Source organism: Taudactylus pleione, unplaced genomic scaffold (genome assembly GCF_031769625.1).
Source record: "Taudactylus pleione unplaced genomic scaffold, aTauple2 ptg000911l, whole genome shotgun sequence".
Lineage (NCBI taxonomy): Eukaryota > Metazoa > Chordata > Amphibia > Anura > Myobatrachidae > Taudactylus > Taudactylus pleione.
This window is the reverse complement of record NW_028285312.1, coordinates 450,563-466,542: the sequence shown is the minus strand read 5'-3', so window position 1 is coordinate 466,542 and position 15,980 is coordinate 450,563. Positions and strand designations below refer to the sequence as shown.

At 48.4% G+C, this 15,980-nt stretch overlaps 1 protein-coding gene across 1 annotated transcript in view; it reads left to right on the top strand.

Moving 5' to 3' along the window:
* The window catches only part of LOC148473792 (transmembrane protein 263-like), a 238,701-nt gene extending 223,900 nt beyond the window's left edge, over nt 1-14,801 (top strand). The window contains exon 3 of the mRNA XM_088459444.1: nt 12,860-14,801. Coding sequence (XP_088315570.1) covers nt 12,860-13,146 — 287 coding nt within the window. The 3' untranslated portion in view covers nt 13,147-14,801. The remainder of the gene's footprint in view (nt 1-12,859) is intronic.
* The last annotated feature ends 1,179 nt before the right edge of the window (nt 14,802-15,980 follow it).

Below are 15,980 nucleotides of genomic sequence, written 5' to 3'. Positions count from 1 at the left end.
CGTCCGTCTGTGCCGCCTACATCACTTGGGAAGAGGGTGGCCCCAGCCTGCGAAAGACTTGCCCACCTTTCCGGTCGGCGGACAGCGCCATGCGTGCAGCAAGCTCCGTGCCTATTTTAATTTTTCCCATAATGTTAACACGGTCAAAGTTCTGTAAGTAGACATTTTATTGGTTCGGGACTATTCGCATTATTTTAGGTTTTATTCCTAATTGAATTTGTCCCAAAAGTTGTAATTTACACGACCACCTAGCAAAATATTTTTGCTAATGTGCACCTATTCCTAGGCTAGGACCCAGGAGCTGCTCCGACAAAGTGCAACGTTACGTAACGGTGCACATCAGTCCCATTAAACGTCTAGAACGAGGCCCAAAAGCTGAATCTTCTTTGCAGAGTGTCGGCTGCTCTGTGAACTGCACAATGTGCCCTTGTTACCCCTTTTTCGCTCAACAATAATGTTGCTCCGCCATAGTGGAGCTTGTTTCTGTACTCTTCTGCTAACCGAGGCGTATCTGTGCTCCGGCCCTGCTCTTTTCTAAGTAATGGTGCATACACACGATCAGATTTTTTCTTCAGATATGGACGATAACGATTTAAAAATCGTTCAGTCGTTCATATCTGATGGAAAATCGTTCATATCTGACATGCCTGAACGATGGACGATCAACGATGCGCGTTCCCGTTTGTCAGATAACGATATCTGACATCTGATGGGTTTGCAGTCAGACTTGGACGATTCCATTCATTTTAATGCAGTCAAAAATCGTTCAATCGTTCAAATCGTTCAAAACTTTGGTCAAATCGTCCAAATCGTTCAAATCGTTTAATCGTTCAGTCGTTCATCTGACAAATCTGACAAGTCTGACAAATCTGACCGTGTGTACGCTCCATTAGCCTTTACTTTGCCCCTCAGCAAATGCTGCCGTCTCGCTCTGGCAAACCCAATACGTTGGTTTGTAAGTCAAGGAGTCCAAAGACGCGTTTGATTTAAGCTTCATAATTGACTTCCCCAGGGTGTGTTTGCCAAAGAGATGAAGGCCCTTATAATAACAAGTGTCCTAGCCGCAGCCTCTGCATAACTGCACCATAGGTGATACAGATAACATGCTTTATTTTTTTACCTTGTGTGAGGCCTTTCTGAGAACCATGCTGTCGTGCGAGCCTGCCCTGTGTGCTGGAAGACAGTGGAATAGATGGAACAGACTGTTATAAGCACAGATTGTGTGGGGCTATACTGAGAGTGAATCAGAGGCTGGAAGAAGGAGTTGACAGATTGAGTTATGGTGTTGGGAAACTGAGAGATGAGGGAAACGGAGTACATGATACAGGACAACAAAATCTTTGTCACTATCTGTCACGTATCACTATGTGCGGCACGTCCAGCTTCTTCTTGTACCCTGTTCTTTTGCACGTTCCAGTGCAATGTGTTAGTACAAATTATCCTGATCCACATTAGTAGACACTGTGGCCGAGTGTCATTATTCAGCCTAGATCCAATGATTCATTCCTGTCCCCTCTCTCTTTAACTTCACAATTCTGTTCTGCACCAACACTGAGGCTGTTCTACGTGTAGGAATAGAGCCCTGCCTTGGCCCCAGCATGACTGTAAATGGTGACAGATTGTGTCTCTCACCAGTTCTGACAATGTCTGCGCCGAGCCGGTAGTGGGAAGTCTGGTTGTGGCGTGACAGAGGAGCCTGTCTGATGCCCTGCATGGTTCCCTCAGCACATACATCATTCTGTCACATTATGCAGAGCCCACAATGCCAACCATTCGTTGTTATATAATTGGTAGCATTAGGGGAGTTCCACTGCCCAGTACCCTCTGCAGACGGAGGCTGTAGGCTATTCAGCGTGTGGGCATCCGAATCCCACGCTTCATTTGTTATACTCAACTGGAAAGCCGCTTAGCGTTCTAACCAGTGTGTTACTGTTTTTGCTCCTGCCGCATCTACCTGACGTTAGGGTTTTACTGTTCTTAACAATAATTACAATGTCATTACAGTTAATACTACATTGCAGAAGCAAGAATGCACTAGTGGCGTTTATGAGAAAGTTATTGTGAAGACGTATGCATTTTCTAGATATGGGGAGATGTATCAGACACAGGACCTCATTCAGAGCCGCTCGCAAAATGCGAGCGCTCGCTTTTAATGAGGGCGGCTGCATCTCTAAAAAGAATCGCCTCCTGGCCGCTCGCTAAGCTGTGGGTGACCACCCACAGCTTTAGCGAGCGCCCAGGTTGATGGTTGCGATGGTCAAGACCATCGCGACCATCAGGGCTTGCGACGAGACCCTTGTGGTAGGGTCTCGTCTGCCGCAAGCCCCAGAGAGCTTCCGGCTCTAATAGAGCCGGAAGCTCTCCCACTGGTGATGTCAGTGGGGCCGCCCACAAACGGCAGGCGTTCGTTTGGGAACGCCTCCGTTTGTGAAGCCACCCCCCCGCCACGCCTACAAAACGGGGCGAGCTGTCGATCACCATCGACAGCCGCCCCCTTTGTAGTGAGCCCCGGAGCTAGAGAATTTCTCTCTCGCTCCAGGACTTGCGCGTGCGCAGAGCCCAACATTGACCCACTTGCGAGCGCTCAAGCGCTTGCGAGCAGGTCTGAATGAGACCCACAGCGTGGGAGGGGGGATACCACTGGCCACGGAAGTGAAGGGGGGCCGGGACTGACTGCAGCAGTAGGGGCGTATCTATAATGGGTGCAGGGGGGCCCGCACCGCACACCCTGCACTCATATTGTCTAATACTTACCTCTCCGAGGTCCTGCATCAGGTGTCTCAGCTCTACACAAAACTCCAGAAAATAGGTGCCTCAGCCATTTTTCCAGCGTCATGCGCAGTATGGAAATCGCCGGAAAAATGGTGGCTGCGCCATTTCCCCAGTGATCTGCGCATGCGCAGTAGACTCTGGGCACATTCTAGTGCTCAGAGCTTACTGATACTGCAGTCGGCGGTCAGTCTGCTACCGGCCGCCAGGGAGAAAAGAGGGGGCCCCGGACGGGGAATGGACACGGGCCACCTCCTCTCTTAATATACTCTGCCCAGTGTCCATGGGGGGGAAGGGGGGCCGGGCGGACACTGGCGGCGGGGGAGGGAGAGGAGAGACAGGCAGTGAGGAAATCCTTATGGATACCTCAGATGCATGGGGGAAAAGTATCACCTTTCCGAAACACTGACTCCGCAAAAAGAGCAGCTTTTCGGAAGTGATACTTTTGTTAGGGAGGCATGATGAATGCCTACAAAAGATTTTTTTAAACACGTGGCGAGTTTAAAATATAATTATCACTAGCAGACAGTGAGTTATAACGCACAGATGCAGGTGTACACACTTTTGCGTGTGTCTGTCCTATTTCGAGTTGGACAGAACTTGGCTGGATCTGTCTTTCTGTGTCATTGGGTGTTTCTGGGCAATGACCACCCTGCGACATGCTTGCCTACCCTCCCGAATTCTGCGGGAGCCTCCCGAATTAAGGTGAGAGCTCCCGCTATCCCGCACAGTAGATGTAATCCCCCGCTTTCCTCTCTGCACAGCAGAAAGCCCGGACCGCATGCGCGAGTCTGGATGTAATGGGGGCAGGGCCAGGGCTTCAGTGAGTGAAGACGCAGGGGCAGGGAGTCTGTTAACACAGAGAGATGTCTCCCGGGTCCACCCCCTGCACAGAGCAGCTGACTTACCGGCCAAAGTACACACAGACTGCTGGGAGAGACTGATGCTCCCAGCATTCCCTGCCCAGCCATAACCGAGGAGGAGCTGATTGCCTGCTGTTTGAGCCCAAGGAGGACACATGGAGGAGGAGCTGATGCCGAGAGCCCGAGGAGCTGTGTGAGTGTTTAACAATTCAGAGGCTGAGGCAAAATACTCAGTGATATCTGTTGTTGTCAGTGTCAGTGCTGCAGGAGAGGGGAGTGTGTGTGTGTGTGTGTATATCTGTGTTGTGTCAGTGCTGCAGGAGAGGAGAGATGGGAGTGTGTGTGTGTATGTATATCTGTGTTGTGTCAGTGCTGCAGGAGATGGGAGTGTGTGTGTGTATGTGTATATCTGTGTTGTGTCAGTGCTGCAGGAGAGGAGAGAGGGGAGTGTGTGTGTGTATATCTGTGTTGTGTCAGTGCTGCAGGAGATGGGAGTGTGTGTGTGTATATCTGTGTTGTGTCAGTGCTGCAGGAGATGGGAGTGTGTGTGTGTGTGTGTGTGTGTATCTGTATTGTATCAGTGCTGCAGGAGATGGGAGTGTGTGTGTGTGTATATCTGTATTGTATCAGTGCTGCAGGAGATGGGAGTGTGTGTGTGTATGTGTATATCTGTGTTGTGTCAGTGCTGCAGGAGAGGAGAGAGGGGAGTGTGTGTGTGTATATCTGTGTTGTGTCAGTGCTGCAGGAGATGGGAGTGTGTGTGTGTATATCTGTGTTGTGTCAGTGCTGCAGGAGATGGGAGTGTGTGTGTGTGTGTGTGTGTGTATCTGTATTGTATCAGTGCTGCAGGAGATGGGAGTGTGTGTGTGTGTATATCTGTGTTGTGTCAGTGCTGCAGGAGATGGGAGTGTGTGTGTGTATATCTGCGTTGTGTCAGTGCTGCAGGAGATGGGAGTGTGTGTGTGTATATCTGCGTTGTGTCAGTGCTGCAGGAGATGGGAGTGTGTGTGTATATCTGTGTTGTGTCAGTGCTGCAGGAGATGGGAGTGTGTGTATATCTGCGTTGTGTCAGTGCTGCAGGAGATGGGAGTGTGTGTGTATATCTGTGTTGTGTCAGTGCTGCAGGAGATGGGAGTGTGTGTGTGTGTATATCTGTGTTGTGTCAGTGCTGCAGGAGATGGGAGTGTGTGTGTATATCTGTGTTGTGTCAGTGCTGCAGGAGATGGGAGTGTGTGTGTATATCTGTGTTGTGTCAGTGCTGCAGGAGATGGGAGTGTGTGTGTGTGTGTATATCTGTGTTGTGTCAGTGCTGCAGGAGATGGGAGTGTGTGTGTGTGTGTGTGTGTGTGTGTGTGTGTATCTGTATTGTATCAGTGCTGCAGGAGATGGGAGTGTGTGTGTGTATATCTGTGTTGTGTCAGTGCTGCAGGAGATGGGAGTGTGTGTGTGTATATCTGTGTTGTGTCAGTGCTGTAGGAGATGGGAGTGTGTGTGTATATCTGTGTTGTATCAGTGCTGCAGGAGATGGGAGTGTGTGTGTGTATATCTGCGTTGTGTCAGTGCTGCAGGAGATGGGAGTGTGTGTGTATATCTGTGTTGTGTCAGTGCTGCAGAAGAGGGGAGTGTGTGTGTGTATATCTGTGTTGTGTCAGTGCTGCAGGAGATGGGAGTGTGTGTATATCTGTGTTGTGTCAGTGCTGCAGGAGATGGGAGTGTGTGTGTATATCTGTGTTGTGTCAGTGCTGCAGGAGATGGGAGTGTGTGTGTGTGTGTGTATCTATTGTATCAGTGCTGCAGGAGATGGGAGATTGTGTGTGTGTATATCTGTGTTGTGTCAGTGCTACAGGAGATGGGAGTGTGTGTGTATATCTGTGTTGTGTCAGTGCTGCAGGAGATGGGAGTGTGTGTGTATATCTGTGTTGTGTCAGTGCTGCAGGAGATGGGAGTGTGTGTGTATATCTGTATTGTATCAGTGCTGCAGGAGATGGGAGTGTGTGTGTGTATGTGTATATCTGTATTGTGTCAGTGCTGCAGGAGAGGAGAGAGGGGAGTGTGTGTGTGTATATCTGTGTTGTGTCAGTGCTGCAGGAGATGGGAGTGTGTGTGTATATCTGTATTGTATCAGTGCTGCAGGAGATGGGAGTGTGTATGTGTATATCTGTGTTGTGTCAGTGCTGCAGGAGAGGAGAGAGGGGAGTGTGTGTGTGTATATCTGTGTTGTGTCAGTGCTGCAGGAGATGGGAGTGTGTGTGTATATCTGTGTTGTGTCAGTGCTGCAGGAGATGGGAGTGTGTGTGTATATCTGTATTGTATCAGTGCTGCAGGAGATGGGAGTGTGTGTGTGTATGTGTATATCTGTGTTGTGTCAGTGCTGCAGGAGAGGAGAGAGGGGAGTGTGTGTGTGTATATCTGTGTTGTGTCAGTGCTGCAGGAGATGGGAGTGTGTGTGTATATCTGTATTGTATCAGTGCTGCAGGAGATGGGAGTGTGTGTGTGTATGTGTATATCTGTATTGGGTCAGTGCTGCAGGAGAGGAGAGAGGGGAGTCTGTGTGTGTTTGTGGGGGGTGGGATCTATTAATATGTGTGTGTGGGGGGGATCTATTAATGTGTGTGTGTGTGTGTGATCTGGTAATGTTAATGTGGCAGGGGGAGATCTAGTAATGTCAGTGGGGGGGGGTCTAGGGTGTCAGCGTATAGTAAGATCTGTTATTATTATATTTGTGTGGTCATCTACTGAAGAATTTTAATTAGAATGGTTGTGGGGGAGCAGATTCTTATTTTGTCCACACTTCCTTTTGCAAGGCCCTCTTATGCCCCTGTGTCTATGGAAATGTACTTATGTAACTTTGCCTCTATGTCAGATAATACAGAATATTTTGGTGACTTAGTGTCACATGCCAAGTGTTTACATAAAGTAATTGTAATTTAATTCGGTCCAGAACACACCCAATTGGCAATAGATACGCCCATAGGTGGATCTAGACACGCCTTTTGGGTGGTGCCGGACACGCCTCTCAACGGCGCGCCGCACTTTTTACTGTAGTATGTAATCTCCCTGAAACTACTTTTCAAAAGTAGGCAAGTATGCCCTGCGATTGCACAGACCTGTCTTGCTTGCTGGGAGAGTCATGTGAATTAGCAGAGATGGTGGTGACCTCAGGTGATAGTGTAAATTGTCACAATGATGCGCATGCAGAATTTGCTGGGACCTGTAGTTCTCCAGATGAATTGATACACCACAGAGTATAATATAGCTGGCCAGTGTGTGAGTGATGGTGATTGATGTATAACGCAGTAGTTGGTGCTGGTGGCGGATAGTCCACACGTGGTACAAATTAACCCGCTCTTAGATTTATTATATATCATGTAAAACAATGGGTAGCAGGTGACACAGGCAATTATACAGGTGTAACAGCGGTTGATGTTATGCACTGTTTGTAGCAGCCTGGAGCTCAGGGTATTGCTGGGTGTTATAGTGCACCAGACACGATCGCGTTTCTGACATTGGTGGATAGTAGCACTGGTGGTCTAGATTACAATGGTGGTGGTATAGTGTACTTGCGGGCATACAGCACGACGCGGTAGAACTCTTTGGTGGTGAGGGTCTCCTGGTCTGACCTGTCCTCATGGACGCTGGGGAGTAAAGACGCGCGGTGACGCTGCACATTAGCAGTAGCACATGTCAGAGGTCAGACCTCTCAGCTGAGTCCTGGTGGGTCCTAGTGACCGCCGGCTCTCTCCTACCTGCTGAGTGCCGGAGGAAGGCAGTGCAAGTGTGCAGTCTTAAAACAACAAGAGTGACAAGGGAGTGTAGTTAAAGTTGCGTACATTCAAATCAATGAGCAGCATGGCTACCCGCTTGCTGACGCACGGACCCTCGCATTAGCTGAATGGAATCTCACATTAGCAAAATGTAGTAATTCTGGCTTCCACGGCTGCCTGCAAACACAGCCACTGTGCGTGACTCAGTCACCCCCATTGTGTCGGGCAGTATGCACACTCAGGGGCGCCGACAGCTGCGCTGGGCCCGAGGTGGAGGGGTTTAGGAAGGGGCATGGCCTAATCATGGGAGACGTGGCCACGCCCCCTTTAAAAAATTGCAGCTATGCGAAGGGGGGCGCTGTGAGCCCCTCAGCCCGGCGCATAGCAGTGGGGGGCGCAATCAGTGTGATCGCTCTCCCCACAGGCGTAGGAGGCATAGGAGACTGCCGTGGCTGCTACTTAGCAGCCGGTATCAGTCTCCCAGTGCAGCCCAGCACACAGCAGCGTGTGCTGGACTGCTTTGATGTAAGAGGGAGAGGGGGCGGCACTGGGCCCCTCCAGCAAGCCCGGGCCCGGGTAATTAGTACCTGCCTCTCCCACCCCCCCTTGGCGCCCCTGTGCACACTATGTGTGCAAAGTGATTGGACACTGACAGCAAATAGATGAACGAGATGTTATTGACGTCAGTACTGTGTAGGTCCTCCACGTGCAGTGATTACTGCAGACGCCCTTCTTGGCAAACTGTCTACAACTTCCTGGACAACAGCAGGCGATATGTTCTGCCATTCCGCCTTATGTACAGTGACCAACTGTGATATTCAAGAAGAACGAGTCGGCCTAGAATGCACCCGTCGCTCCAATTACTCCCAGAGGTTCTCAGTGGGGTAAGGGCTGGACTCTGAGCTGGCCAGTACATCCGGGTTACCGAATTTTCTGTATACCAGTCCAGCGTCATCCTGGAAACATGACAGGTGATATTGTCGTCCTATTAAAAACAGTTGTTGTTTCCTTAGAACTGCAAGTGCATGGGCCTCCCTACCAAGTGTTCTTGTCGAAACCGCCACATTAGTGGCCATTTGGAACTCGGGTGCAGTGGTATGTATGGTACGCATTTGGCTTACAGGAGGGTGTCCAATCACTTTTGTCTACATAGTGTATATCATGGCCAAGGGCAGTGGGAAAACAAGGTGTTACCGCAATGAGACCTCTGCAGCGGAATCGATATGTAATGCCGGCAGATGAAATACCGACGCCGGAAGCCCGAATGCTCTACACCCCAACTGGGGCTGGTAAGTATCCTAACCCTCCCCTGTCCCCCCCTAAGCCTCCCTGAGTGTTGCCTAACCCTAACCTCCCCCGATGGTGCCTAACCCTAACCTCCCCCGATGGTGCCTAACCCTAACCTCCCCCCCCCGGTGGTGCCTAACCCTAACCCCCCCTTTCCCTAGCCTAACCCTAACCCTCCCTCATCTTCCCCGGGGGTCCCTAAGTCTAACCCTCCACCCCGCGGCTAACACCTAACATACCCCGCTCACCTTCATTCGGCATGGCAGCTGTCTAGATCTCGGCGTTGGGCTAAAGATAGGCGGCGGTATTTAGACGCCTCTCTTTACTCCCAAGTCGACCTTTCCGCGTCTTGATTCTGGCGGCCGGCATTTCCGGACACCGGTAAGTTAATTACATCCCCTCTGCGGCATGATAATATGTTCTACCAGTGGACGCTCCTTGTTATAAAGTTAAAGTGGAAAGAAACAATTATAAGTACTTCCAATAAACTGGTCACAATCCAGAGCAATAGTCATAGTGATAAGATAAAGCTATTTTGAGAGTATATCAGCGTCATATCCGCTGAATACATAATTCACAAAATTTTACCTGCTTAGATAGATAGCAAACCTTAAAGACCAGTCCAGATGCCTGAGTCATAGGCACAACAGTACCAGCAGATGCGGGCCGGCAGTGGGAAAGTGTTATCCCAGCAGTGAGGGATTAGAAGCCCATGAATCCAAGTTCTAAAACCAAATCTTGATCCTAGAACCAATTCGGTAATGAGAACTGCTTTTTGAAGTTTGCCAGTAAAATGATTAGGGGGATATTATAAAAGACTACGGGCCTGATTCATGAATAGAGAGAGATATCTCTCTCAACTGATCATCTTGGTAACACCATGCTGCACTGCAGGTGGGGCAGATTTACAATGTGCAGAGAGATTTAGATTTGGAAGGGAGGTGTCCAAACCAGGCTTGCCTACCCTCCCGAATTGGCCGGGAGCCTCCCGATTTTCGGGTGCCGCTCCCGGTCCCTGGGAAAGGCAGGCAAGCCTCCCGGAAGCCTCCGACCCTCCTGACCTCCCCCCTGAAAAAACTAGAAACCCCTGCAGTGGGGGAGCCGGTGACGCAATTCGCTCTGAATCGCATCATCGTGGCCCTGCCCCCCGCTTCACAATTCCGAAAATAACCCCAATGTGACACCCAATGGCCGGCCCCGCCCCCCGCTGTTAGCCGACAATCAGCTATCTCCCAGAAGACTGGAGCTGATTGTCGGCAAGTATGGTCCAAACTGACATCTAAATTGTAGAGTAATAATAAAGCTGTGCAGTATTTGTGGGCTACATGTAAAAGCAGCCAGTATTTACCACACACTACATGCAAAAAAAAAATTATGTTTATTTATACCCCTTGCATTGCAACATGGTTTGTCCAATCTCTCTCTCTATTCCCAACTCTGAATCAGGCCCTATATCCACTTAGCAAATCTTCAGCTGTACCTACAATTATGTAAGCATCGGGCTCGTAAGTCAGGGTTCAGCTAGGGAAATGATCTCCTCATATAGGGGCTCATTCTGAGTCAGACGCAGACACGGCCTGTAGCCACAGCCAAGTCTGGATATTTATGCTAATGCTGTGGCCCGATTCAGATCATAATGAGATGCCCGATTGCAGCAGCACTCATCCGCCTCGGAGCGTCTTTAGATGCACCATCAAAGCTTGCACCAGCCCTATGCTGAGTGCAAGCTATTGCTCTTTGTTATCACCCATTATCCATATTCAGGCTCTGTTTATTTGCCCCATCAAGGGGTCACCGCCAGCGTTAGCAGGTGTGCTTTGTACAGCGGGCATACTGTGTTTACATGACAGGTGCACTTTAAGCAATGGGCATTCCATTTGTGCCCTTAAACTAATCTTCCTATGGGTCATTCCACCTGACCAACTCCACTTTGGATAAAGTTTTATAGTTAATAGTTTATTTTTATCAGTTAACAAAATGCAAAGTGAATGAACAGAAGATGAGTCTAAATCAAATCAATATTTGGTTTGCCCACCCTTTGCCTTCAAAACAGCATTAATTCTTCTAGGTACACTTGCACACAGTTTTTGAAAGAACTCGGCAGGGAGGTTATTCCAAACATCTTGGAGAACTAACCACAGCTCTTTTGTGGATGTAGGCTTGTTCAAATCCTTCTGTCTCTTCATGTAATCCCAGAAAGACTCGATGATGTTGAGATAGGGACTCTGTGGGGGCCATATCATCACTTCCAGGACTCCTTGTTCTTTTTTACGCTGTAGATAGTCTTAATGACATTTTACTGTGTGTTTGCGGTCGTTGTCCTGCTGCAGAATAAATTTGGAGCCAATCAGATGCCTCCTTGATGGTACTGCATGATGGATAAGTACCTGCCTGTATTTCTCTGCATTGAAGACACCATTCATCCTGGCCAAATCCCCAACTCCATTTGCTGAAATGCAGCCCCACTTGCAAGGAACCTCCACCATGCTTCACTGTTGCCTGCAGACACTCGTTATTGTACTGCTCTCCTGCCCTTCGGTGAACAAACTGCCTTCCGTCACAGCCATATAGTTTACATTTTGATTCATCAGTCCCGAGCACCTGCTGCCATTTCTCTGCACCCCAGTTCCTATGTTTATGTGCGTAGTTGAGTCGCTTGGCCTTGTTTCCACATCGAAAGTATGGCTTTTTGGCCGCAATTCTTCCATGATGACCACTTCTGTCCAAACTTCTCTGAACAGTAGATGCAGGGGCGTTTTAAGAGAGGAGCGGGCCCGTGTGCAACCTCCGTTTGGGCCCCCTCCTGTCTGTCGGCGGCTCAGCGGCACTGAGCGCTGTAGATTCTGGCTTCATGGCCTGGAGCAGCACTTCGGGAATCGGTGGAGAGGTAAGTATAATTACCATTGGGTGCAGGGTGTGCGATGTGGGCCCCTTGGACCACCTGGCTCACATTATAAAGACGCCTATGAGTAACTGGCTGTACCCGGGTCACACTGATATCTGCCAGTTCTGAGCTGATGGCACTGCTGGACATCTTCCGATTTCAAAGGGAAGCATGATGTGTCTTTCATCTGATGCACTAAGTTTCCTTGACTGACCACTGCATCTACGGTCCTCAATGTTGCCCATTTCTTTGTGCTTCTTCAAAAGAGCTTGAACAGCGTATCTTGAAACCCCAGTCTGCTTTGAAATCTTGGTAGACACCTTGCTGATGCAGTTTAACTACCTTGTGTCTTGTTGCTGTGCTCAGTCTTGCCATAGTCTACGACCTGTGACATGAAGCTGTCTTCTGCAACCTCACCTTGTAGCAGAGTTTGGCTGTTCCTCACCCACTTTTAAGCCTCCTACACAGCTGTTTCTGTTTCAGTCAATGACTGTGTTTTAACCTACATATAAAAATTATGATAATTATCACCTGTTTGCTATGATTGGTTAATCATACACCTGACTATAATCCTACAAAATCTACAAAATCCCTGACTTTGTGCAAGTGTACATAGAAGAATTGATGCTGTTTTGAAGACAAAGGGTGATCACACCAAATAATGATTTAATTTAGATTTCTCTTCTGTTCATTCACTTTGCATATTGTTAATTGATAAAAATAAACTATTAACACTTCTATTTTTGAAAGCATTCCTACTTTGCAGCATTTTTTCTACACCTGCCCAAAACGTTTGCTCAGTATTGTATGCCAGACTAACTTTGGGAAAATGTATGCAACATTTGTAAAACTATGGTCCTCGAAGTGGAGGTGGGTGCAGCTGTCACTGACTCCGCAGTGTACAATCAGCAGGTGGGGACGATCTGCATAATTGGTCCACTTAACATGGAACGATCCCTATGTACTAAGACGATTGGGGTGCCTGGAAGGGGAGCATCCTGTGAATAAATGGTAGCATTGGCCAACACCTATCAGCAGGTAATAGCAGGTGTGGGGATGCAGATGAGAGCTTTCCCTGTGTTAGTTCTTCTATGCTACATACAATGTAATATAGAAAAGCTGATGATGAAATGGATTCTTCTACTTGATGCCAGTTATGATAGATATATATATATATATATATATATATATATATATAATTGCATCTTTTGTTTGAATAATTAAGAACATATCTATACCGTATGGTCTGATGATAATGAAGTTTATACTGTTTGTTCTTTGTTCCTGCACAGATTCTGCCAAGGACCACCCAGAGCCAACAGCTGGAGTAATTTGGAGAGTAACAGGAGGACTATATAGCATGACCCGCGGGGCTGTGGGTGCCACTCTAGGAAGTGTCGTATGGGTGGGCAGTAGAAGCCTACAGCTGACGAAGAGCGCAGTTACCAGCGTGCCAGCTGCCGGAGTGGGACTGGTCAAAGGAGGAGTGTCTGCCGTGACTGGTGGAGTCGGGGCGGTTGGCTCTGCTGTTGCCAGCAGGGTCACCTTTGCCCCCAAGAAAAAGGACAAGTTTGATTAATCAAACTACACAGCTCCCTCTCAGAACCCGCTTGTGTCTCGTCAATTACCAGCAGGCAGAGGCTCTCTCTGCACTTATGTTCAGGGCTCAGTTGTCATCCGTTGATCGCCTCCCTTTAGGTCCGAAGCAGAAGAAGAGCCTCTCAGGGCCCAGTTGTCATCCATTGATCACCTCCCTTTAGGTCCGAAACAGAAGAATAGCCTCTCAGGGCCCAGTTGTCATCTGTTGATCACCTCCTTTTAGGTCCGAAACAGAAGAATAGCCTCTCAGGACCCAGTTGTCATCCGTTGATCACCTCCCTTTAGGTCCGAAACAGAAGAATAGCCTCTCAGGTCCCAGTTGTCATCCGTTGATCGCCTCCCTTTAGGTCCGAAGCAGAAGAAGAGCCTCTCAGGGCCCAGTTGTCATCCGTTGATCGCCTCCCTTTAGGTCCGAAACAGAATAAAAGCCCTCAGGACCCAGTTGTCATCCGTTTATCACCTCCCTTTAGGTCCGAAGCAGAAGAAGAGCCTCTCAGGGCCCAGTTGCCATCCGTTGATCGCCTCCCTTTAGGTCCGAAGCAGAAGAAGAGCCTCTTAGATCCCCTGATGCATTGTAATATAGAAGTACCAGCTAGCGAGGAAGAACAAATTGTCTGTAACTCAAGAAGCAGAATAGAGCCCGTTGTGTTATATGGGCAGTGCAGGGTGTAATAAATAGTTTACCTAAAATAAAATGATCTCAAGCAGGGTTTAACGCCAACATAGGTCAGCAGTTGGCAGCAGTTACTTCAGTGCTGTGTGCAGGGCAGTGTTCCCTAGACCATGCTGCCTGGTCCGCTGATTACTTATAGATAGGAAGGATAACTTGTGCTGTGAGATGAGTACAAGTAAGAAATACAGGGGAGCATTCATTCAAAATATTGAAGCTTAATCCCAAATTTGCACTTTTTAAAAAAAGTTGTAGCTCTGCCAGACTCCCTCCCATTGTCTTACCTGGTTGAGATGAGGTTAGATTGTGACCAGATTATAGGAGGGGGTGGATGGGGTGTTTGCCCAATGGCCCCCACACATTGGGGGCCCCCACACTCACCCAAACATTGCCTCCTGGCCTTGTCGCAATGTTTTACATCACATCTGCTGTCAGGAGCTGGTTCCCAGCACTGCCAGCAGCGTCGCCAACATTATGTAATATTCGGCGATGTCGCAGGTATGGGGGTATAGGAATGGCGGCAGTTGTGTGGGCGGAGGGTTACTGCCAGCAAGTCTCTGACATGATGTAATACGCGGCAATGTGGCCAGTATGGGGTATAGTATAGGTGTCTGTGGAAGGTTCGTGGGCAGGGGTCAATTTTTTGGGAGGCCCCCACAATTTAGTTGCCCCTTGGCTGCCACAAGTGTCCCTGGTGACTGGAAGCGTGGCTTAACAGACAGTACTAAAGATGCTAAAAATCGCAACACTCTATGGAATGATATTGATGGTAATGGCCAGATAGCGTAGCTAATAAAAGTGGCTTGGAGCATCGGAATTGCTCTGCAAAGCAGATGCATATGTTACTCATTTTTTTTTTTTAATTCAACATAAATAATATATGCGCGGGTTTCCCTTTCCTAATTGTGCATGGATCAGTTTTTTCTTTCTGTAAAACAAGGAGTAAATGTACTTTTTAAGCACTGCTCCTGCTGTTATCATGTATTTGAGTTATTGGTTGTGTTTTCCACATTGGCGACCAATCAGGCGCAGTCGTCATTAGCAGCTCTTCGCCATCAACACTATCAATGTAACACATACTCACCAGGGCCTGAGCCCTTCAGTAGGCTGCGTTTTAAACTCTTCAGCGGCCATGCTCATTCTTATCTTGAGACTACATGTCCAGAACAGGCCTTAATGTACTTTCATTGCAACAGCACACCCACTGAGATCGCATACATGCCCAATTCCCATGTTTACATGCCCATTCCAGCACAGACCCCTGCCCTCTAATCGCACACAGCGGCTAACTCTGAATATTGCTCACTGTGTTGTTTTAAAGACTTTCTTTTCATATTTAACCTTTTTATTTTTGCAAAGAAAGTCCAGCTGTTCTTGGAAATTGGGAAAAATCATCACAGTAATTTTTGTAGTATGAAGTCTCTTAATTAGCCATAATAATGCAGCCTGAGCATAGAAGCAAACCCAGGAACATAGGAACTAATTCAGAGATGGCACTTGCAGCCGCTTTCTCCCGCAATAGTGGGTGGGGACTTATGCAAATGATCATCACAGCCTTCTGTGCAGTACGGTGCGAGGGAATGTGCCAGCGTTGAGACACCTCTTTCAGGCTACGCGGTCTGTGCATTTGCGATGGAGCTTGTAAACTTACTCCCAACATTGACACATCAGTTGCATCATCGACATTTGCGGCAGCCTAGGGTCTATTCTAGCTACTCTCCTCTAATCCAACTAAACATGGCCTCTGAACCTGTCTATTTGTGACTGAGAACACAGCAGCACTCCCTTAACACGCCCTTGAAACGGCCCATTTTCACATTCACTTTAGGTCACCCCCCAGTCTTCACCCTGAAACGCCCAGGGATCGCAAACCCCTTCTCAAGTGTTAGTGACACGGCATAGGACACTTGGGTTCGCTTGTGCGCAGTAACATTACGTCACTCAACTGCGTAAATATCCGCACTGCGTCCATCTCTGAATCGGGCCCATAGAAGGGTAGGTGTAATAGCCTGCGCGGTGCAGAGCATCGGCGAGTTGCTGGCTATGTTTTAAAGGGGCAATCATTTAAAAGGCAGAAACAACCTGCTTCTGCCTTTTAAATGAATGTCCCTTTAAAACATTGGGCAGACTGGCAGGTAAGTCGC